The 25342-nt window shown below is 45.3% G+C and overlaps 1 protein-coding gene across 22 annotated transcripts in view; it reads right to left on the bottom strand.

Annotated features, from left to right (window-relative positions):
* The window catches only part of Kalrn (kalirin RhoGEF kinase), a 607498-nt gene that overhangs the window by 245861 nt on the left and 336295 nt on the right, over positions 1 to 25342 (bottom strand). For 15 of the 22 annotated variants that reach the window (XM_028886329.2, XM_028886335.2, XM_028886326.2 and 12 more), the window contains exons 15-19: positions 20639 to 20805; positions 13017 to 13136; positions 5988 to 6206; positions 3802 to 3951; positions 862 to 976 (exon numbers count right to left, since the gene is read on the bottom strand). In XM_028886329.2, the coding sequence (XP_028742162.1) occupies positions 862 to 976; positions 3802 to 3951; positions 5988 to 6206; positions 13017 to 13136; positions 20639 to 20805 (771 nt within the window). The remainder of the gene's footprint in view (positions 1 to 861; positions 977 to 3801; positions 3952 to 5987; positions 6207 to 13016; positions 13137 to 20638; positions 20806 to 25342) is intronic. The other 7 variants (XM_037209787.1, XM_028886332.2, XM_028886341.2 and 4 more) reach the window with 1 other exon arrangement.

Here is a 25342-nt window from a genome sequence, read left to right as displayed (position 1 = left end):
GTTCCTCTTCTTGTTTAATTCCTTCCAGTGATCTGGATCATCCCAACTCTGATCTGAGCAGGGAGGGGAACTCTGTCTCAAGCAGACTGCTGATCCCCATTCTGACCATGGTGTCCCTAAGCCTGGCTCACCCTCACTCCAAGTCAGTGCAGGATCTTTTTCCCAGCCTTCCTCTCCAGGGCTGCGAATTTCTAATTGGACAAGAGGATACGTGTAAAACTGGTTTCCTATGTGAAGGCTAATTTCTGTGTGGTAAGCGTGATCACTGGGAGAATGAAACAATGACTTAGGCCAAATGTGATCAGACAATTGATGATTTTAAAGGATATATGTTATTTTTCATGTACTCACAGACTTATAGACTTCATAGGCGATAAAGATGACCTAGAGCACCAGTTACGTCAATCCTACTGCATACAGAATGCGGGTTCTGACTCTGTGGATCTGAGGGAGCCTGAATCCCACTTGTATTAGCTTCCAAGTAATATCCATGTTGCTCAATAGGACACTGTGCTTTGAGTAGCAAATGTTTAGACAACCTTTCTACTCAGCAGTGTGGCCCAAGACTTGGAAATAAAAAAAAAAAAAAAAAAAAAAAAAAAAAAAAAAAAAAAAAAAAAAAAAAAAAAAAAAAAAAAAACTTGGGGAAAATCTTTCTGCCGTTAAGAAACTGACTGTGAACCACCAGGGCTGGGTCCACACCGTTCCACCCGAGACTGCTTCTTCTTAAAGGGGAAGCACCGGGGAACTTGTGATGACAAGAGGGATAGGGACACTCGCCTGTTACCGGGAGGGGAGAGGGGGCAGGACTCTCATCCACGCAACTCAAGTGACCTGTGGTCCGGCAGGCCTCCCCCTCACCTTTTACTTGCTGCTCGGGTCCCCTGGTGTGGCTGGCGACACTGGGCATGCTGACGTTGTTCCTGTGGATGTACTTGAGGAACACCTCAGCATTCCGCCGGGCCAGAGTGCAGGCCTAGAAGAGACAAAGGTGTGAGGGGGCCCTGCCTCCAGGCGGCATGTGGAATTCAAGACATGAGGAGAAGTGCCTTTTTTAGAAGGCGGTGAGGATGGTGATGAGGATGGTGATGAGGATGCTGGAGGGATCCAGAGAGGGCGGAGCTCTGAAGGTCACTTCTGGGTCAAGGGGACACTAATTCCAGCTCCAGGAGGCTCATGCGCTGAGCTCTCTCTGACTGTGCTTCTTTTTCTGTTTCAGACAGAAATCAGAAAACAGCCAGCCCTTCACGATACATGTCACTATCCATATGCTGACTGGTCACTGCTAATGTTCAGGCCCCGGCTAGTTTTCTTCTACAAGAGTATCTCTTACGGGACCACTGGAGGAAGCCCAGGGAACAGAAACCCACGTTAGCATAGGACATTTAGCAAACGTACTTGATAACATAATTCTAAATCTAAATGCAAATTACCAACAATTTTCAAATTAATTTGATTGCCAATCACGTTCCTCTTACCTAAATAACACTAACAAGTACTCCCTTATTGGGAAATGTTAATCTCCATGAAAGAGTCAGAGCCAGAGCCATTGAAGGCTCCCGTCAGCAGTGGCTGGTGGAGAGGACAGGCCACATTCTGCTCGTGAGTAGGAATGAGGGCTGGGAAGAACAGTAGGAAGGAAGCACTTCACATCTAGAATCCAGACCTCCTGACAGAGTATTTCTAAGTGTCCCTTAAGCCCATATAATTTTCGAATTTCTCTAAAAACCAGTTTCCCCCATAGCTATATAACTAGTATATACTTGCTTACTAATTTTGCATTAATAAATTATCTGTAAACCAAACTGTTAACTTTAAAAATCTTCTTATACTTAGCTTTTTATCATACAAATTACATAATTACAATGACTGTTACATAATAGATATAAATATAACCGTTAAGTTGATGGGAACTCAAAAGCTCATGAATTGGAAGCCATTAATAGAAGTCCAAGGCTAAGGACTTTTAGATGGTTCAATAAATAAGAATAAACAGAAAGCCATGCACAGTCTGTTGGGCAGCAATTTCCTACAATGATAAGGAGTTTTTCTTCACGGCTTTAAGAATATCTAAAAAACACTGGTCCAGATGCTTTTCTTTCTTCTTTAAAAGAATCATTTAATTTTAGAAAGAAATAATCCTTACTTTTCTCTCTGCATGTGTATGTATGTGTTGTACATATGTATGTGGTGTATTGTGCAGGTATGTGTGGATGTACGTGCCCACACATGCATGTGAAGAGGCCAGAGAGGAGGTTGGGTGTCCTAGTCCATCACTGTCAACCTTATTCTCTTGAGACAGTGTCTCTTACAGAACCAGAGCTAGGCTGGCAGCCAGCAAGGCCCAGCGATGCTCAGTTCTCTGTCCTCAATAGTGCTGGGGGTATGGAGCGTGTGAGGCTGTGCCTGGCTCTTTATGTGCATGCTGGAGATCCAAAGCCAGGCCCTCACACGGTACTCTTCTCCACTAAGCATTTCCCAGTCCCAAGAAAGACTTTTTAAAAATTATTTATTTATTTTTATTTCATGTGCACTTGTGTTTTGCCTACATATGTATCTGTGTGAAGGTGTCAGATCCCCTGAAACTGGAATGACAGGCAGTTATGAGCTGCCACGTGGGTGCTGGGAATTGAACCCGGGTCCTCTGGAAGAGCAGCCAGTGCTCTTAACTGCTGAACCATCTCTGGTCAGCAGACTCCAGCTCCCCACCCCCACTAAGAAATACTTCTATAACTCTACTTAAAAGCCTTCACATGCCCCTACAATTGTTTTAAATTCTGTTTTGCAACAGAGAAAACTTTTCAATTATTTTAAGCTCTGTATGAGAACATGTCTACTTATCTGTATTAGTAAAAGCTGCTTATTCGGGGTTTCTGACCAATACCTGTGCAGATACCAGACACAAGGAAGGAGGGGGGTACCAGGGAGGTTTTAGAAAGGAACAAAAAGGTTTGGTGGTCAAGAGGAGATGAGCTCTAATAAAAAAGGCAGCTAGTTACAGAAGTGGGACTTCAGTGGTGGCATGTCAGGGTACATAAATTCTCTTTCATCCCTTGAGAAACCCCAGAAGAAGAACATGAAAGTGTGGGGTCTGGGGGAGTGGAGTCTGCTGACCAGCCTGAACTGGGAAGTCCACTGAGAAAAGACCAAGGGCTGCTGGGGGACATTCAGGACTTCCCTCTCCACTAAAAGTCCAAATGCAACAGGGCTGGTTCCACTCCCTGATATGACCAGGGCCACATCAGAAACCCCCAGAAAATGTGCTCCTGCTTTCACATAAACATGGTGATATTTATTGTTAATTGAAAATTGCTCAAATGATAAATAGTATCAAACTTATTGACTAAAAGATTTGTTTTAATAACTTTATTAAGTAGGCTTCCATTCTTCAGCCCAAAGAGTGCTTGCCTAATAGGTGTGAGGGAGGCCCTGTGGTCAATCCTTAGTACCATAAAAGGGAAAAAAAAAAAAAGATTTTTTATAAATTGGATGTAAGTGAGTAAAAGAACGTTACTGTAACCATGTGATATTGGAATACCCTAATGTGGCAGTGGCAATAATAATGTATCCCATATGTGGCGATATACCAAAAGTGTCAAGAAAAAAGTGAGTATTTAAAGTATAATCTTATGACTTTATGAATTAACTGGGAGATACGTCTTCAGCCCCTTCCCTCTTTACAAAAGAGGCAGGAAAATCCAGAGGCATGGGAAGCCCTGATGAAGCAGTAGGTGGGTGCTGGCTGGTGAGAGGAGAGATCGGGGCTGGAATCTGAGGCTGTGTGTGGCAGTGTGCACTGACCTTCAGGAAGGCTTCCTTCTGTTCCAGGTGCTTGCTGAGGAGTGGAATGACGTGGTCCATCTCCGCCGCCGGCCCCAGCTTGTCTCGCCCGCCACACCAGTCCTCGTCTCTCCGGTACTCCTGCTCTAGGCTCTCCAGCACACTGCACACCTAGTGAATCATGGGAGGAAGAGGCTCCGTAAAGGAACTGCCCAGCAGGTGTTCAATGAGAACTTCCGCAACAGAACACTCTACACAGCGACACTCTGTATGTGGCGTCCAGCCTGGAGATTCAGAGTGGCCTCCACTCCCAAGATGGTACGCGGAAGAGACATTTTGAGAACCTCGCGACTGGAGCTTGGACTGTGGCTGGAGATGGAGGTTGTGGAGTTATCCTTTACAGCTGAGGGCTAAGCTAGAGGGGTTGATGATTTCACTCAGGAATATGATGAAGAGCAAGAAATGAAGAAACGGGTTGGATATTTAGGGGACTTCAAAATGATATATCATATATATATATATTCACATATGATATATCACATACATCTATACACATATGTCATATGTATCTCAAACCCATATATACATATGTATGTGTGCATATATTATATTGTATAGCTGTATTGTTATATTACCTCACGATAATTATGAATTATGTAGACCAGGCTTGGAGAAGAGACTTGACGGCTTGCCTTAGCATCTGTACTTGTCTGTCAGTCAGGAGCCTCGAGCAGTAGCAAAGGGTAAAGCTGCCTCTCGTGTGATTTATGGGCCATAAACAAAAGTCATCTTTCTACTCCCCTGGGGACAGATGTTCCAAGTCCTACCATAAGGCAGTGACATCTTTAGGACATCTATTATAAAATCACATTTCTTCCTGAGGAAGAATACATTTGAGTTAACCTCAAAACTTTTTTTGTTTTAGTTATAAGACTTCAGAGAGGCCCTGCTGAGTGACCGTATGAATGACCTCAGAAGAGAATAGAGCATTCAAAGAGTTTGGAGGGAGTCAGGTTGAGTGTTACCGTGGGAGTCTCGTGGCAGCCTGGTATCACAAGGAGGGTAAAGAAAATAAGAACTCAGCAGACACTTGCCCAGCATGCAGAAGAAGGCGGATGCCATCCCAGGCACGGCAAAAACAAACAAGCCAACGGAAAACAGAAACCTGAATTCCTACACTTTCTATCCACAGCGCTGGTTACTTGTTGGACCAAAGCCGGGGAGGACACTTAACGCCATCTTGGCCTGCTCTGAAAAAGCCACTCCTCTTGGGAAAGAGTATGTCTGTTTTTGAGACAGGGTCTCATCCAGCCCTTGAACTTCACTATGTAGCCAAGGGCGACCTTGAAATTCTAACCAAGGGCTTGCTAGCCAAGCACTCTGCTAACTGAGCTATAGCCTCGCCCAAGGAGGTGGTTTTTGGACAGGATGTTCACTGAGTTAGGAACTCAGCTGAAGGACATCTCATACAGAAACCCGCTCCTCATGGCCACACATGCTCGCCATGTCACAAAGAGCCTGTCCCCAAGCTCAAGCTGGCTTGTCTGGCCCCACCTCTGTTATTTCTTTTAACACAAGACAGGGCAGGCAGGCGAGCTCAATTCTTGAGATAAAATAGATAACAACATGCAGAAATGTTAAGATGAAGACACTTGAGACCTGTTCTACAACAGGACAGAACCAAAGACCCGATGTGGTCTTGTATGGTTAGAGTCTGGGTTCTTTTGACTATGAATGTGTTTTACATAGTTGCTGATGGAAGAGAATAAAGACACATAAACAAGCTAGATGCAAGGTGCAGTCTGGAGACTAGATACACCAAGTTCAGAGAGATCAGCTGGATCTTAGATATTTAAGCAGAAAACAAATGCCAACATAGATCACCAAGTATGGGGACAGCTTGTCACACAGCATTATCACAACAATGGCTGACTGATACACTGCTCAAATCTAGCATTCAGCACACGCAATTTCTACTTCAACACTTCCCTATTGCTCTGATGAGTTTGAGAAATTTATGAAAAAAAAAATCACATGGTTCCTTGCTGTAAAGGAAAAGAGGAAGATAAGGAAGCCAATGGTAGTGTTTCCACAAGCCATTGTTTTATTCCCAAAGGTTAGTGCTGGCAGGTCTGGCTTTTTGATGCTATGAGTTAGGAAATAGCCTCTTCCATCTTCAGCCCATGTCTCACAGACGCCCCCCTCACCTGCTCAGAGGTCTTGTAAAAGGCCACAGAGGCGTTGACTAGTTTCAGCCGGTCTTCCATCTTTAGCATGAGCTGTTGCCAGTGGAGGGCCACCTTCTCGGCACACTCCCGGATGGCGTCGGCATCGTAGTGGCCGGCCTGGAGCAGGGCCTCGGCTTTCTGCTGTACCTGCAGGGCGCTCTGGTGCGTCTTCTGCAAGGAAGTGGCGTGAAAGAGGGACTGGGCGCCAGGGGAGGAGAGAGAGGTCCGTGGGAGCAGCCCAGGTGTGATATGGGAGGGGGTGGAGTGAGGTGTGATTGGGAAGATGCAGAGAGGTTAAAGAGCTTTAAATGACTGAATCCACTTGTCATGACGATCAACACATTATTGTCTCTTAAAGCACAGTTTTAAAAAAGGAAATCATACATTTTCGTTCGTCTCTCAGGACCCTAACTCCTGACCCCATTCCCAACTCCCTACTCCCATTACCCTAGATTTTAAGGACATTTCAGTTCACACAGTAGAGAAACAGAAGTGGTGTAGAAACCTTGCTCATTCGTTTAATCTCCTTTTCAAATCTAATCATAAAATTGTTCATCGCTGAACTTTCAATGATTACTGATGCAGCATTTTACACATTAAGAAAGCACCCCAACCCCAACACATGTCACACAAATCTCAGCCGGCAACGCACAATCTTAGACATTAATAATCAATTGAAAAGGATTCTGGTAGAATGGGTAAACTTGGCAGGCAGGGCACTAGATCTGAAGAATGACCTCTCACCCCTGACCCCTCACCCCCGACCCCTACCCATAGTTACTCCTCCAAAGAGGCCCAGCACAAGTCAAGAATGAGCTCAAAGCAAGATCCTTTTGTTATCTACAAGGGCTTTCAGGAGATAGGTATCTTACTTTATTGTTTCTGATTCTGGCTAACTGTGTTCTGTACCTGAATTGTAAGAGGATGGGGGATCTAGCTGGAGGACTAGGTGGCAGGGAAAAAAAAAACACAAAAAAGAGGTTCGAGCTTTGTAAGACAAAACACAGAGGTGATGATTCCTGTGCTGACGACTAGTTTTTATGTCAACGTGACACAAGATGGAGTCATCTGAGAGGAGGGAGCCTCAGTTGAGGAACTGCCTTCATAAGATTGGGCTGCAGGCAAGCCTGTAGGGCATTTTATGAACTAGTGATTGATGTGGGAGGCCCAGCCCATGGTGGGTGATACCATCCCTACGCTGGTGGTCCTGGGTTCTATAAGAAAGCAGGCTGAGCAAGCCGGTAAGCAGCTCCCTCCATGGCCTCTGCATCAGCTCCTGCCTCCAGGTTCCTGCCCTGTTTGAGTCCCTGTCCTGACTGCCTTAGATGATGGGCAGTGACAGGAAGTGTAAGCCTTTTCCTTCCTCCCCAGATTGCCTTGGTCATGGTGTTTCATCACAGCAGTAGTCACCCTGACTAGGACAATCCTGAGAGACCATGAGAGTGCTGCTGACTTGGCAAAGTCATTGCAACCTCAGCTGTGACCATTATCCTCAGTGCTGGCTCAGCTCATGGTGCACAGGGTGGCTGGAAACACAAGGGTACTCCAGAATTCCTTTCTACTCGGCTTGGACAGGAGGATTGAGACTATTCTTAACAGCCAGTTTATTCAGCTCTCTTTGGGTCTAAGGGTAACCTCCCTCATTTTGTTTTTTTTTTTGTTTTTGTTTTTTTCTAGACAGGGTTTCTCTGTGTAGCTTTGGGGCCTGTCCTGGATCTCTCTCTGTAGCCCAGGCTGGCCTCGAACTCATAGAGATCTGCCTGCTCTGCCTCCCAAGTGCTGGGATTAAAGGCCTGCGTCGCCACCACCGGGCAACCTCCCTTGTTTTTTACCTAGCCCTCTCTCCTGGTCCTCACCACACCTGCTTTTCCCTCGCATCAGACTACCTCCTGCACATCCCTCCTTACACCGCCCAGTCTATAAAGCTTCCCCCTCAGCCTGCGGCACCTCCACTCCGGCATCTCCGCCAGCATCCCAGGCCCTGTGCCTTGTTTCCTCCTGATAGCCACAGGCCTGATGACTGAGTCAGTGCTGGGCTCCTCGCTGCTGAACGAAGCTGGGAAAGCAGAGGGCAGGGCACCCCCACAAGTCCCCTGCTTGTCTTTGTTTTATTGATACTGTTTTGTTTCCTAAACGTAGAGGTGCTAAGGTTATCCCTGGCTGACTGCTCACCTCTCCAGAACCCTGATCTACTCCCTTGGCTTCAGTTAGTTCCCTCCCTGAAGGAGATTCCCAGCAAGCCTCTTCTTACTGTGGGATCCTCCTCTGGAATTGTCTTCTCTTGCGAGGGAGCCCACCTCTCACCCTTCTGAGGAGGTGTCATTATCTGATGCAGGGTAGACACCAAACCCTCTATAGAAGCCAAACCTATCTCTTTAAGACACTTCCCCAAAGTCACTGGCCACTTATGTTGATGGCCTCCTCCTACTCATTTTCCTTGTCACCTAGAATTACAATCTTGACCTCATCCCTGACTGCTGCTTCCTGCTCCTCCAACCCAGCCCAGCCCTTGCAACTTTATATATGCACTTTTATGGAGGAGAGGTGGCCAATTGTCTTCCCTTCCAGTTCTAAATCCATAGAGTCATTCCTCACATTTCATTTTTCTTTTCCTTTTCATGTGTGATGCTAGGATTTATCTTGGGGTCCTGAACATGCCAAGCACACATTCCACTGCTGAACCACATCCCCAGTTCATGGTGGACATTTCCAGCAGTTTCATTTAATTTGATGAATATGAAGTGCTTGTATTGTAGTGACGTTTTCTTTTCATCCCTAAAGCCTTCATTCTGTCAGTACCACCCCTGTGTTTCAGTTCTAAAGTCTTCAGTGGGTCCCTCATTGCTTCAAAACTAGGTCCAAACTGGCTGTTCTAACAGCCCTCCATGACATGGTCTGTAACTGCTTTACAATACCAAGTAGCTCCCCCGCCCTAACCCTCCTAAAGCAAGCCACAAACCTTCCTGCCTGGCCCTTCCTTCTTCCTGTCCTTGGTAAATGTCCCCAAGCCCCCGTAAGACTACCTGTGTTCTGAAACTCCCTCAAATCTGCCTTCCTTGAATGAGCCTTTTCAGATGGCTGGAAACTCAGGGGCCATCCCTTTCTCTGACCTCCTTGGTCACTTAGCTAACTCTCGGAGGGCTCCGGTTACTCAGAAGGTAAAACTGTCACGTGTGTGTGTGTGTGTGTGTGTGTGTGTGTGTGTGTGTGTGTGTGTGTGTGTATCAGTCAAATGGCTGTCCCTTCTCCCAGGGTGTGTGTGTGTGTGTGTGTGTGTGTGTGTGTGTGTGTGTGTGTGTGTATCAGTCAAATGGCTGTCCCTTCTCCCAGGTGTGTGTGTTCTGTGCTGGTCCCTGTGGCTATGTATTGACTTTTCTGGTTCACGCAGCCCTTCTATGAGGTGGATTTTATTTCCATCTCAGAGACTAAGATGTGCAGCCTGAACGACTTGCCTCAAAACCTACACCAAAACAAGTGAGAAAACCAGACTCGAGGCTGACTATTCCCAAACTTAGATTCTTTTACAGCATGTCACTTTTCCTCTAGGATTAGAATGAAATCTACAGCATTTCTCATTTGGAGGAAGGTTCTCCAGATGAATGTCAGTGATTACGACAATTATCTCTTCTGCCCATAACGTGTAAAACTAGCACATAACTGTCGCCATAAACTTGTTTTAATGTTTTTTCCTCAGAGAGTTTGGAGTAATCTCGACTTTTCTATAATTTGTGTCATGTAATAAACTCTGCCCCTTACTCTGAAACTCATTATTCTGTTACAGTTCTGAGTCCGCCTTCCTCTTTAATTTCCTGAATGATAAATTCTTATCCGGGTGGCGTAATCTTTGCTTTGCTAAGGTTAAGCCATTATTTTGCATTTACTTTGACTCCTTATCATCTAATCCTATTGAGTGTTACAGTTTTAATACGTGGATTATCAAGGACATTAATATTTAGTAGGCGTAAGTGCAAGAAAATTGAACCAAATCAATTGAATTTATTATCCAGTTTTAACCACTTTTCTGGTATAATATTTATGCTTAAATGCACAGGAGGATTTCAAATAAAAATGGATTTTAAAATTGAGCTTCTTTCTATGAAGGCCACAGTTCTTGAAGACACATTGGTGCACCCAGGGCATTAACAAATAAGAATCCAGTTTACTAATAAACTACACTGCTTTGAGACACTGTTTGGCTCTCTATTCAGAATGTTCTGGGGACATTTCCCCCCCAAAAAGAAGGCTGTATAAGGTACAAATTCTGACCTTTCAAGGGAAGCCACCAAAGCTAGGCTTAGCATTATCCTGGCTTGGCCAGGACCATTCCAGTGTATGACTGCTTTTCTAGCTTAATATCAATAGCCCCTTCGTTCACTTTTCCTTTTGTTTTGTTTGAGATAGGGTCTTTCTATGTAGTCCAGGCTGGCTCTGCAATCCTCCTGCCTCTGCCTCCCGGAGCACTGGGATTATAGGAGTGGCCACTACACTTGGCATCCCCTTCACCCTTAAAAATGTCTCAGTTTATACATCAAATTGCATCACCATCTCACCAATAACTATTTTATTTTCCTTGTGAAACACTTGAGCTTTCTTTCCTGAGTTCTAAGAAGGTAGATTATACTCCTGCCCCACCCCCAGCAATCAGCACAAAGACCTGCAGTAACACTGGCACATGGAGAAAGCCACACTAGGCTGCTTATCCTCCCTTTAAAATGGCTTGCATCTGGCCAGGTGTAGGGGTACATATCTGTAGTCCCATCACTTGGGAGGTTGAACATTAGGACAGCCATGAGTTTGAGTCCTGCTTGGGCTACATAGTGAGTTCAAGGTCAGTCTGGCCTACATAGTGAGACCTTGTCTCAAAAAAAAACATTGCTTACATCCTCTCTGGCTTATTTTTCTCTTGATGCAGAGCTCAGTCTAAACTTAGTTTACAGAGGACCATAGGCTGTCTGGAGAAGGAGCATATGCACAATTCTGGCTGTACTCCTTGTTTGTCTGGCTACACAACCTGATGACCTTCCATTATCAAGATGTTCTATAATTCTATCTGCTCTGCTATCCTTGAGATCACAGACACCAACCCTACAGGGATCTGTAGCTTAGTGACCTATAGCTCAACATCAATTATTTACTCAAGTAACACCCCCACAAAACCCTAGGAGTGATTAGGATATATTTATCCTTGGCCATGCTCTACTATGTAGCAATGCAGTAGCATTTCCCCAACTGAACATGTACTTCATATACAGCCACATGGAGCTTAGTATTTCAATACACTGTGGCAACATTTCCCACTTCTTCTCAAAGTTCACTGAGCTACAATGGTGTGCTGTGACACTTGGCCTGACTTGTCAGATATTTGATTAAAAGACTGGAAATGTAATCACTCAATCCAAATATTTATATTCAAGGAGGAAGACGACTAAGAGTTATCTCTGTCGAAATCCCCCAGAGCTTCATGCCATGCCCCTAGTCTGCTGCCTAAGTCTATAGAGCAGTGTTTCTCAACCTTCCTAACACTGAGACCCTTTAATATAGTTCCTCGTGTTGTAGTGACCCCCAGCCATACAATTATTTTGTTGCTACTTCACAACTGTAATTTTGCTACTGTTATAAACTGTAATGTAAATATCTGACATTCAACCTCTGTGAAAGGGTCTTTTGACCCCCAAACGAATCAACCCACAGTTTGAAAACCACTGCTGTAGACACTTGACCACTAAGTACCTGATTATAACCCCAATCTAGATCTCTCCTGAGGAGCTCCACCACCATTGATTTGGGAGTACCAGTCAACTGTAACAGATATAAAAGTGCTTGCTTCTGGGTAACTCTTCTGTAGCAAATGACTTGCTTATACTCTTATGTGTACCATACTGTTTGCTTTTCAATCTCAAACCCTGGACTAACAATCGTCCCTAAGAAGATATGACATATCTTATGAAAACACAACATTCATCTTAACACCATGTTTATATTCATGTAGGATGGCTTCTGGAAAATTAAATGGCTGAACTCAATTAATATTAGTTTATAACAGGCTAGCCATCAGTTGCATTGCCACATTAAAAGATATTTATGAGCACAGATAATTAAAATCCATTATTTTTCAGCCACCATTATGTGAAAAGCTTTGCTGGCGGTCATCTTAAAAGGAAACAGACCCGCTGTAGTTCCCACACACTCAGAAGCAGGCAAAGTTCTACACTGAACCACAGGTAGCAAGGATCTGAGATTTTTTATTCTTGGCCTCTTTCTCCACTGGTGCTGAACTTCTTTTGATTTTAATATAGTTCCACACCCCATTTCTATTCTTCCTCAGCCACCACTGTGAAGCAATCTGCTAAGACTCTTTGGGAGGAGGGGGTCCTAGTAGGAAGATAATTGAAGGGATTATTTAAAGCAAGGCAACATTACTTTATCCTCAGTGGAATTTTCTTTTAAAATCAGCTCTTAAAAAGTCCCAGGTGGTACATTTCCGGTTGCCGTTTATTCTTCAAACATGGCTGCTGCCGGCATTACTGAACGGCCACGCTCACTATGCAAACTATACGGTACCGTCTGCGGCAACCCTTGTGCTCTCTGTCAAAAGCCAGATTCTAATCTAGAATCCAAGAGTTTAAAAATATTCCACTTTACTATTGACTTGCACATCTGTTTATTCTCATTTCTCATGTCTTCCATTGGAAGTCCTATAACCTTTTAGCTTTGTGTTTCTCACCTGGTACATAGTTTGTAATAGGTAAAAATCTCACTGGACCAGGGCCTTAAGGCACCAGGAGCAGCCAAGTGTCTCATTTGAAGTATGAAGAGATGACTCCTGATACCTTGGGGGCAAACCTGCACTCTGCACACCTGAGTGTGAAGGAAGTTCCTGCACTGTGCCACTAGAAAGAGCCAGCGCTCCACCACCTGAGGGATGCTGGCATCTTGGGCAGCCATTCTACCCGAGGCCCAGAGGCAAAAGGGGGAGCAGAAGACAACGCATCCAGATTTGGGTGTTACCTCGATGGCTAGTTGGAACTGTTCGTGCTCCCGCTGCAGCTGCTCCGCCTCCGACAAAGAGCTGGCATTGACCAGGCTGGCGTTGAGCATCGACTCTCCATTGCGGATCCATCCCAGAACCTAGGCAGTTGGGACAAGCACACAGGTGAATGGCCCTCCCCAGTTCCTCCAAAGCTGTCACCTTCCCTGTGGGCACTTCAGAGGGCTATCTTCGACTCTCTGTTAGAGAGAAGATATAGCAAGGACCTCGCCCAGTTATTGTCCCAATCTTCCCAGTGTCTGGTGTCAGAAGGCATGTACTGTATGGACCAGATATATTCTCAGCTCCACATGTCACTTCCTCCTTTTATCTATCATCCTGCTGTCCCAATATCCCCACCAAATTAATTAACACCGCTTCATATGGCTGTATTTTATGTATGCCTTTGGTTCTTTCTAGACCAGAGAATGGTATACATAAATTCCAATTGTTGGTATCTTTTTCTATCTGTTTTTATTTATTTATTGAAAATTTCATATCATATATTTTGATCCTATTGCTTCCCCTTCCCCAACTCTTTGTTTTTAAAGGGCCCAATAACAACTTCTTGAATTCATCTACACCTCACCCCTCTTGTTAGAAACAATCTTACCTCCCTCTTAAAAATGTGAACTCCCCAAAGACTAGAGCAATCTTCTCATCAAATTTGAATCTCACATGGTTCACGTAATAACTGCGGCACAGGAATGTTTTGAGAGTCATGGAGATTACCCAGGTCACATGTGAGCGGCAGATCCTTACAGCCTCCATCCACCTTACATAACAAGAGCTTACAAGCTCCAGGGAGCAAAGAACTCCAGGCAAGGCCAGAGAAAAGGAGGAAAATTCACAGAGCAGATCATTTGCAAATGGGAAAGTACTATAACCAGCGTCAATTACCCAGTGTCCTGAATACCACTTCCAGGTTTCCTAATAAGTACTGGGGGGGGGGGGCGGGACGACGACCTGAAGTGGAAACTATCAGGAGAGAGGGAGCAAGAGCCAGCACAGTCTAGAGAGTTCAAGGAAATAGGAATGTTGCAGTTATCAGGCTAAGCACAAATAACCACTCCAGAGGGAAGACCTAGGCTCTAGACCTACCTGGTGTGTGGTCACAAGAACACTGCCAAGCATCTTCTTTTCTAGGGAGCCTGTGACTCTTGCTTGGTGAGGAAAACAAGTTCTTCTGAAATTTCAAATCACTGAATACCATCCGTATGTCACTCCTTATAAAGGAGAAGACACGACAATCTATTCCAGGTTTGTTCTTAAGCTTTTTTTATTTCCCTTCACTTTCCTGTGTTGAACAACTAGAGAATACTAAGCCTGATCTCCTGACCCATAACTCTCATAGGTATCTTGCAAATTTCATTCCTAAGCAGAAACCGAGTGACACTTTATTGTGCATAGATAACACGAGAGATAAATCCTGCTGGAGCTGGGTGATTTGGATTGAGATGTTAACTCACGGCCAATCTGGCAGATTGTGGATGAGATGCCAATCTGTAATTAGCTGCAGGAAATAACTGTTCAGCATGTATGTGTAAAATCCTTGTTGTCCCTGGTGGACTGTGGCTGGCTGGTTAGAGGTGCTAATGACTTTCAAAACTGCCTGTTAATCTGGGTCCATGCATTCATAGGCTGCATGGCCAAATTCTTTGTCTCTTTGGAAAACGGAGCTCATATTGTACGTTTTGAACTATGTCTCTCTAACCATGTTTCACTGCTTTCTGCTTGGAGACTCACTCGTGGGTGTCATCAAAACACCTTCTGCACGTGCATTGCAAGTCAATGTTAGTCTAGTCCTCATTGAGTCTTGCTAGAATATGTTCCTCTAGTTCTAGCCATGTCAGTTGTAGCTACGGGGGTGGAGATAGATACTCATTTACTGGTGTTCCCACCAGTAATGCCACATATTTGAGTATCTACTTCTTTCAGTAAATCCTAGCATATTCTTGTTCACCTGTATTTCCCAAATACTGTTTACAAAGGCATTCTAGGACTGCAGAGTCCTAAAGATCTGACTTTAGGAATGCGGAAATGCATGGAAGTTTACGCGATGGCTGTAATCCAGGCTGGAACTAAGCGCTGAGTCAGTTCTGGAAGCAGAGCTGGCGTCAATGAGCAGACGTAGCATAACACCTGAAGTCGGAAAGCCTGACTTTGTCCCTTCCTTGGAAGATCACTCAGCTTCCCTGAACCCCAGTGTTCTCATCCGTGTCTGGATAACCCTCTCTTTCTTTCTGGCATCACAGGGCTGACGCCAAGCACCAGGGAACGTTAAGCTTGATGATAATGATTGTGTGGCTACTAGTTTTGATTTTCAGTTTGGAGCAAAGATGGGTCGCGCTGTGATTCTTCAGTTATAATTCTCCCAAAGAGAAGAAAAAGTCATTTAACTCCATTCAGTTATTTCAATGAACTTGTTGGCACCATTTGGATGTCGGATTAGTTTCTTAGGTTGCTATCATTATTCTTTGTGCTCAGATCACTGTTGGTGTAACTTTCTGTTATGAGGCTCTTTCTGTTCTTCTGCTTTGTTAAATTTGCTAGCTATTACCCCCTGAGCATCCAAGTGTGTGCCAGGTAGTAGGAAAAATACTGTATGTAACTAACATGAGAAAATATTGGCTCTATTAATGTCCAACTGTGACTTTGGAAACACCATTTAATCAGAGGCCGGTGTTCTCACCTGTAAAATGTGTATGCTTTCCTTCACTGAACAAAAGGGCTAGGCTAAAAATAAAATCTGTAATGCAAAAGCATTTTTTTCCCCAAATCACAATAGTAACATTTCACACCAATCAACTGCAGTAACAATTTACTTAATGGGTTAGTGTTGTGGATGTAAAGTGTCTTACAGGCTCATGAGTGTGAACACTTCGTTCCAAGATGGTTCCCACCATACCGTTTGGGAGGAGGTGGGTTACAGGTTAGTCCTCAAGGCGTTAAACAGTGACCCACTTCTTGTTCACATCAAGCTTCCTGAGTGCTGATGCCTTTTCTGCCTGCTGCCATGTCTTCCTACCATGATAGACTATAGCTCCCTCCAACTGTACACCAGGAGAAACTCTTTCTCTTGTAAGTCTCTTTTCTTAGGGTAGTTTATCATGGCAAGGAGAAAGCAACCAAGACTTTAATGGAGACAGATATCTTTAAAGGTCCTTTCCTGCTCTAACAACACACACTTCTTTAAAACCCAAAGATTGTCCCTCCAACCATGGGGCTTCGGAAAGAAACTGAATGCGTAAAAACCAGAGACTGGGAAGAATACTATTGTTTGGGGACCGAAGTGCTAGGCCAAAAATTCAGCTTAGTCTTTCTTTGCTTAGTGAGAGAGCTAAAAACACAGGCCTATTACTCCCCCAGGTCAAACAGGGCTCAGATAAAGCTAAAACCAGGAGGAGACAATGGCTGTCTGCAATTGATGATGCCCTGAATCAGGGCAGCCCAGACTGGTTCTCTTGTAGGTTAGAGAATGGCTTACAGATGACTCTTCTCCAGGTCATGTCTACCATAAAGTTGTCCTCAAGGCAACTGGCTGAATTGTCACTGTAGATGACCTCTCTTAAGGTACGGTTATTTCTGCAACTCCAACCACAAAATAACTTCGTGGCTCCTTAGAAGTCTACCTTCAGAATTCCTTAGTTCTGAAAGTTCATGAGGTTGTGTGTGTTCATCGTTTATGGTTTTATAGGCTGTGTCCATATTCCTTATGCCTTCCTAATTATCTCCATTTAGAAACAATGTGCATTTGTTCCTCTCAGTTGGCCCTGCGCCAGCTCCCTACTAACCCTGACATTCAGTCATCAAAACTGAACACAGTACTCATCACAGAAGTACAAGGGCAGGGTACTATTTTTCTTTGTTTTGAGTGTCTACCCTGATCATAAGCAAATTCTGGCTAGATTTGGCTCAAAGAAGCAATCCAGTATTTTACAAATCCACGTTAGCTCAGTTCAAATGTTAAATACAGTGCTCTGCAGGAGTACATATGGAAATGCATTTTCTTTTATGCCATTAAGTCATCTACCTCCCCAAACATCCTGAATTTATCTGATAGATGTGAGGTCATCTTTACCACAAGCAGTCATTTTCCTGGAAGAAACCAGAGAAGTCAGTGTGGTCTGCAGAGTAATCTGGGAGGCATGCAGGTGGCCTGGGAACCTGGATGGTGCGCTGAGATCAGTGCAGCTATTCCCTTGATGGGCTGTGTTTCTCCAGAGGTGTGTGTACGGCCTATCTCAGATACATGTGCTTACTAAGGAAGCGACCAGTGGCATTCATCAATTTCACTTGTTTGGAATAACTAAGATACATTTCCATCTAATGTTTATGAATTCTTCATTCTTCAAAGCTTCACCTTAATATAATTTTGGGTAACTACACTTAAGATTATGATGGCCACATACAGTCAAATCTAAACCTTTAATGCATGAGCTCCAACAACAGAGCTATGTCATAATACTCTGTTGTTCCCTCCCATTTTGGGCCTCATTAATGACACTTTAATTAAGCGCTCTCTCTCTCTCTCTCTCTCTCTCTCTCTCTCTCTTCTTCCCTCCCTCCCTCTCCTCTCCCTCCTTCTCCCTCTCTCTCTTCTCTCAAGCCTGCATCTGAACTTAGCTTCACTGATCAATACTGACATCTAAATTAACTCCTTTTTCCAAGTGTCAACAGCTTAGAAATCAGCATTTCCTGCTCTATCAATTTCCATCAGACACAAATGCTTCCTCTGACACTGGATCAGATGGATCCTTGAGGAAGGAGCCTGTCCTGACAAGGAAAACAAGCCTGATGAACGAGGCGTGCTGGCTTAACCAAGCAGCAGTCCCCTGGCGCTGTCCTTAGTAAAGGCCACCACGGGTTTCCGGAGAGTCAGATGAATGTATGTATGCTTGCTTGCTTGATTTTTGTTTTTGAGACAGGGTTTCTCTGTGTAGCTCCAGCTGCCCTGGATCTCGCTCTGTAGACCAGGTTGGCCTTGAACTCAGAGAGACCCACCTGCCTCTGCCTCCCGAGAGCTTTCATCCTCATGTAGATCTGAACTACGATTCCCCTGTGAGTCATCCATGCCATGCCTCTGAGAGGCACCTGCAGAAAGCAATTCTGCCCTCTCAGAATTATGAATGGGAGTACATCATACAGATAGTCATTGATGCTGGAGTGATACATAAAACAAAAGAAAACCAGAACTTGAGGGTTTTCTTCCAAGTCCAACAGGAACGCTCTGCTCTCTGCCTTGTTTGAAAGTTCATTCCTGCCATCTGCTGCTCATGAAAAGGACCGGCATGGGCACACAGGTAGACTTTGACATGCTGCAGTCCTGGTGACCTAGAGCAGGGCCACTCTCTGTGGAGCCCAGGCTACCCCTGCCCATCTTCTTAGACATGGTGAGGCCATGGAAGCCCGACTGTGCTCTGCTGTTGGCACCCTCCCGGGGCTCTGTGGAGGAAATCCCCAGATTTTGGAGGTGCACGTTCTAGCCAACAACTCAAGAGGCCTCTGCTGTGCTTTAATCCTACCGCACCCCAGTTTTCTCACTTGGAGACAATCCTTTCCCTCGGGGGCTCCTTAAGATCTTTCTTTTCTTCCATATGAAAATAACACACCTGCCATGACTGTTGAGAGCGTTACAATTTGTACACACGTTTGCATACATGTCCCTAGTCTCAGCCCGCTGGCTTGTCCACATGTCCTCCATATGAATAGCCGGTCGGGCTGGAGAGACGGCTCAGAGGTTAAGAGCACTGACTGCTCTTCCAGAGGTCCCGAGTTCAATTCCCAGCAACCACATGGTGGCTCACAAGCGTCTGTAATGAATAGCGGGTCTTCCTGGAAGCTCAGGCGGGACCCTGGTATGGTTAGGCTGAGAACGGCTAGGTGGCTCAGTGACCAGGCCAGGTGTGTGACTCCTAGATCTTCAGTGCACACGTGTGTGAGCTCCTGCTGAGTGTGGATTGGAAGAGAGGGGGAATGGAGATCATGTCACCCAACATGACAACCTTGTAAAAAGTTGGCATCAGCAGGGGCCATCCTAAAGGTAACCTACTGAGCAACAGTTAAATACAATGATGTTTATGCTCAGTTGATTTCAATCTAAGCTCCAGTCACCACTGCCCATAAGAAAAAAAACGTTTAAGAGTAGAAGATGCTTTTCCACCTAGAATAACTCTGGAGGTGGAGCTTGGCCCCAAGCAGCTGGGCATTGGGTCCCTTAGGAGAAGGTGGAGCAGGTGACAGCAGCCACTGAAGAAAGGTGGTGTCTGCCCTGCAGGAAGGCATTCCTAGATCCCTGGAGGGTGGTGGTGTGTTCTTTCCTTGTTGTGACTATTGTCTGGGGACCCTTGAAGCTTTAGTGGCCTCATCTGAAAAATGGAAAGAGTGTCTGCCTCAGGGAGAAGTTGTAAAGGTTCCTGGGCACAGAGAGGGCACACACAGAAGAGAAACTACTGGTGTTTCATTCCCTTAGTCTCACTTTGTCCAAGAGAAGCCTCCACCCACGGTTTATAATAACTGTTACTTAGTCTGCGGATGATGGCAACATTTACAACTGCCTCACTGTGGATATATTTCTGGAGGTCTGAGCATCCAGTAAAATGCTTGGTATAATTCCTTGTGCAGATAAGAACCCACCCCACCTTTAACATTAACTTTTACATGGCAAGAAAATGTTCTTGTATGATACATATGTATACATACACACGTGTGTGCACGTGAGTGTGTGTGTGTACGTGTGTGTGTGTGTGTGTGTGTGTGTGTGTATGTGTGTGTGCGTGTGAGCATATGGAGGCCAGAGCCTGATGTTTGGTGTCTTCCTCAGTTTCTCTCTATTTTCCATGTGGATACTGGGAGCTGAACATGGGTCCCCGAAAGAGCAACAAGTGCTCTTAACTCCTGAGCCACCTCTCCAGCCCCCACACTCCCCCACTGTTTTCTGAGCTAAGGGAACTGGGAGCTCACCAGGTCAGCTAGGCTGGCTAGCCAGTGAGTTCTAAGGATCTGCCTATCTCTGCTTGCCCTGACCCCATCCTTGCTCTGTGGATGTACTCTGCTATGCCTGCCTTGTTTGTGGGTTCTGGGGGTCCAAACACAGTCCCTTGTGTTGTGTAGGAAGCACCTTACCCATGGAGCAATATGCCCAGTTCCCCAAAGTGTTATTCTAAGAACCGTACACACATTGGGAATAATGAGAATTGCTACCACTTAATCGTTACTTACCAGTTCTGTGTCAGGAGCTGGACAAGGCACAGAGGCGCCCGAGGAGATCAACCTGACTCTACAGTGGAATGCGTTTCCTGAGAAAGGATTTGTATTTCTCATGGAATAGGTGACAGAATCAAGCACAGGAAAGAAGAGAACAGATTCAGGGAAGAACACCAAGAATCCTCTGGAATGTTCCTAGATGACAGGATGGGACAGGGACAACGCATTTATAGTTTGAGCCGTTGTCCCACGGGCCTTTTGTGACAACAGCCAGGCTTGCAGCAATCAATCCAACTAATTTACACCCCAGCTTCTCTCCTAAGGCTGGGTTACCCGGAGGGCACGTCCGTGGCTCTCTGTGCCTCCCTTCAAGAGGGCAGGTGCCAGGCAGGCTCACCTGTTTGACCTCAGCCTGAAGGTGCCGTAGCTGGAGACACTGCTCTAGCCGCTTGTGGGTCTGCTCCGCATTGAGCTCCAGTTCATGCTGCTTCTCGTGGAGAAACTCCAGGAGCTCCTGCACCTGAGCCGCCAGGTCAATGTCTTTTTCACAGATTAACTCGATGCCTGGTTTTGGAAAAAAAAAAAATGCAAGCAATTAAAAACCAGGCAGCCTGGTGGTGACATCACTTTACTTATGTAAGAAAGCTGAACTTTGGGAGGGGCCATTATCGGCCCTCTCCCAACCTCTACACAGCTCTTCGTGCAGCTGGACAAATCTCGTCATTAGGCCTTGCTTAGGATGCTAGGAAAATGCCTCCTCTTTAGGATGAATGAATCCTTTGTCCAGGAAGCAATTTTCAACCACGACAAGATCAGTTCCCTTTCATAAATGGGAGAGAGAGGGTGCTGCAACTCTGGAAGTCCACCCTAGCTAGGCAAGACAGCTCCCGGCAGCACCTGTTTGGAGACTTGCCAACACCCAGATTCATAAGCAAACCTCTGAATCATCCTGGAAATGATAAAGCCAAATCAAAAAGACCCTGTCTCAGGAACTCCTGCCAAGGGCATATTCTATTTTAACTGGTTAGATATGACTTATGATTAGATGAAAGTAACTACTTAGGTCTCCTAAGAAATCAATGCCTCCTTCCAAATACACACGATAAATATTCCCAACAATACCACAGGGACACTGAATGTTATTCATTCAGAAAAGCTGTCACCTTTAAGTTTTGCCCACACATGGAGCTTGCTCATCGTTTTACTGACTCAAAGTAGTTCCAAGGCCAGTCACTTGCTGACACGCGTTTCCAGTGTCCATGAAGGTAGCACCCAACCTAGAGAAATAGCAGGCCTGTCATAGGCATGCCAGTCAATACCTGTTAGCCAAAGGCTGTGGCTCTGCCCTGCCCGCCTTCCTGCCTTGTTCTTCCTGTGTACCTCTCCTGACACGTTAGTGCAGATATGCATACTTTCATCTCTGCCCATTCAATGCTATCATCATCAGCAGGGTCCAAGGCAGCCTGCCTCAGGAGGATTACTGATGAAGTCAGATGGGGTAAAGGGACTCATTTTAACCCATTTCTTCGCTTACTGGTGGCTAGAATTTTAGTGGGTTTTTTGTTTGTTTGTTTGTTTTGTTTTGTTTTTAGCTTGCCAAGTCAACATGGAATGTGTGCTAGCTCTAGACCCAGTCCTGAGTCAGAATCCTGATCTGTCATCCTAACTCTCACACTTAAGCTAGGATTTTCCACAGTTACCCACCTCCTACACACGGTGCATGAATAGGTGAGGCGCCTGTCACAAACACATGTGGTTATTGTGTACATGTCATGCCCACACAACCCATGTAGATCAATGTTTACACAACATATATAGACCCTACCCCTAGTTCCATGGACTTGCTAGCTTCTCTCTATGACCTTAAACTCACAACTTTCAGCCTCCTTGCATTCATACCTTCTCAGCTTCTGTCCAGGATGCAAACTGTGACCTATGCTGTTTCTTGATTATGACTGTCTACTTGTATGAGGGTTCAGTCATGCCCTGGTTCCTAGCCCCAGGAAAATTCTAACTTGGGACTGCTCAAATATCCCGATCCATGACTCGACTTGGTCATGTAGCCTCACTGTTCAGTCCACATCTTTTCTCTAGTTTCTCATCCTGTAACCTATGACCCAGAGCCGCTGTGGTCTTGATGCTTATATCGTGTGTGAGATACAGAAGAATAGGGTCCCAGCCAATAATGGGGTTAATATTAAAATCCCAGCAGCTAAGTTCCCAAAGGAGCACATCAAACTCCACATATGGCCACCTACAAAATCAATCTTCTTTGGGAGATGTCTCCATTGCCCTGGCACACTATCAGAAACTCATCCCTGCCTCCCACGTGCCTGCATCTGCATCTGGGAAGCACAAGGCATGTCTGCCCACATGAGGGAAAATTCATTTCTGGAGGCAAAAATAGTGTTTTATATAAGGACAATATGGGAGAGTGGGAAAAAATATTTTCTGGTGTTACATGATAATAATTTCAGTATCTTTTCATGTTTACTTTTTTTTCTGTGAGTTTCATAATTCTAAGTCCCTGCTCCCGAAATATCCGTGGGAGACAGAAAAGAACGGCTTGTTCTTTTGGCAGCCAACCCCCTCTGGTTACTATTTTCAGTCACCAGGAGGGTGGGTGAGGCAGGTAGAACATCTCCTGGGATGAAATAAAAAGAAGAACCAGAGCGATTTCTACTCCTCACGGCTTGGTAGGGGGGAGGGGATGACCTCTGACCCTATGCTGACTTTCTGGAAATGTAATTTCAGAACCATCTCTGCTTCACTGAAGTTACAGTGTGGCTCTACTCCAGATCATTTTCACCCCATTGCATCTCCAGTGTTCAATATACTGGGCCTCCTCTCTCTTTGGGAGGGAGGGGACTGGACCCTGCCCCATCACATGCCAATGGCTGCTCAAAGTTAGTGACTCAACGAGGAAGCCTGTGCAGCTCATCACTGAGAACCAGCACCCCAAGACCCAGGCCGTGCAATACCGTTTGTCACCCTTGTTGTGGTCTTATGCGATGAACACAGGGAACACAAGGGAGGAGGAGAATGGCCACTGCACCTCCATATCCTCAGTTATAGGTGGAGTGAGGAGAGGAACATAAGGGCGCATCCTTGCCACATCCAGAGGAACTGATCCCACGCTCTTCCTTCCTCTGCTCCTCAACACACTGGCGCGAGTTCCAGTTAGAGCCCACCATCTGGAAGGGATCCAGACATCACCCGAGTAGACTCTTTTGCTGTCAACATTGCCCTCAATACAATGAGAGACCTACCTGTCCTGCATAGGAGCTCAGTAATAATGCGAAAAGACAAGTTATTTATTTTTGGTCATCAAGGAGTGGGTATCTTTATATTTCTTTTCTTTGCAGGGAACTGGTCCAATTCCCCCTCAAAGGCAACTTCCGGTACTTCGCTCATATCGTCTCTGGAATGTAGGCTCCCTGACGCCAGGGCCATGCTTGTTCCGTTCACGACTGCCTCCTTTCCTGTGTACTCGACACATATTACTCAGGCATAGCTCCGACCAGTGAGCAAGCAGGCCTCTTTAGGGACGAAGTGGGTTTGTGTAGTATGTGCAGAGCTCTGAGGAGGGACAGGCTTAGGTTTGAAGCTATGCTCTGAAACCTGTTAATGGTAAGAGTCTAGGCTCTGTGCCCTCTCCCAAGCCTTGGTTTCCTCCTCTGTAAAATGGGAATCATAACTAATGACTGATGCAAGGACTAGCTACAGTATATATGGTATCTGGCATTTTGTCAGCTCCAAATACTCATTTTCCACTGTGTCCTTTTTCTTGAGGGAAATTAATGAGAATATAATGCTGATTACTGATGGGACTGCTAGGTGGCTTATAAATATAAAATCTAATGACAGGCATTCATGTACTTGCTCAATATATAGTGTTATAAACTACGGTGTTTTGAATGTTACTATATTAATGCTTTCACCATAGTTCACACTGGATTCACCTGGAGAACCACTGAAAACCACCGTGTCCTGTAAACCCCACAGACCTAGACTCTCTGGCTGGCTGGAACTTGGCCATTAGATACTCATAAAGCTCGTGAGGAGTCTGACAACAGTCAGGGTTCATGGCCACTAGACGGGATGACAGCGGCCACAGCCCAAGAAGCAGGATTCGCTCTAAACTCAGTTGTGGAGCACTTTGTGTTCAGCTAATAACCAGCGGCATTCTATTTTCCCGGGCGTCCAGGTCATGGTACCATCTTACTATTTTAATTTGTTTGTGGAGCTAGAATTGGACCCAGGACTGTGCATAAGAGGCAAGCGTTCTGCCACTGGGTAACACTCTCAGCCTCCGCCATCACTTTAGTTTTCTCAGGAAAAGAGACAACTCTGTTAGGGGCTTGAGTCGGGCACCCCCGGCTGTATTATCAGACCCAGAAGGTTCTCAGCTGTTTCTGTTCTTAAATATCTGTGCTTGCCTCACATAGGAAACACATTCTCTCTTTTCTCCACCCCGACCTTTATCTTTCTGTGCCCCCCCTTTTTTTTTAAAGTCAGGTTTTTAGATCAGCATTGTTGACGCTGACATTACCTTGGAACAGAAATTTAAGGACAATCTCAACCTACTCTAGACCAATTGAGGATGACTCCCCAGGCACTGAAGCCTGGACACTGGCATTTTAAAAATGTTCCCCGGGCAATTCTTAATGTGTGGATCTGCTGTGAAGCACTGGCTTACATCAGAGTTCTCTTCCTTTCTGCTCAGCTCCAATAGCTCCCATCGCTGCTAGAGCCAGAGTAGCTTTCATTCTGAAAAAGCACAGCCTTTGCATCCTCTTTCCATTGATGGCACAAATAAAATGACTTGTGCTCTATTATTTTTTGCCTTCACTTGCCCCACCCACACTGATAGCTCATTCTTGTTTAATTTAGCAAATGCCATGACTGAGAATTTGCTATGTAGAAGGAAGGCACAACACTCTACTAGAGGCTGCTGTGTGGAAAGACTTCACTCCCATCGCTGAAGAAGCTACTGGAAACCAAGTAATCCCAACAGGACGCTCTGTGGGCTGGAATGCAAGCACAACACTGGATGCGTCAGACCTCCCTGGATCTCTTCCACACTCTTGTATAACCTCAC

The sequence above is a fragment of the Peromyscus leucopus genome, chromosome 12 (assembly GCF_004664715.2).
Source record: "Peromyscus leucopus breed LL Stock chromosome 12, UCI_PerLeu_2.1, whole genome shotgun sequence".
In the NCBI taxonomy this organism is placed as follows: Eukaryota; Metazoa; Chordata; class Mammalia; order Rodentia; family Cricetidae; genus Peromyscus; species Peromyscus leucopus.
This window is presented reverse-complemented; position numbering and strand designations above follow the sequence as displayed.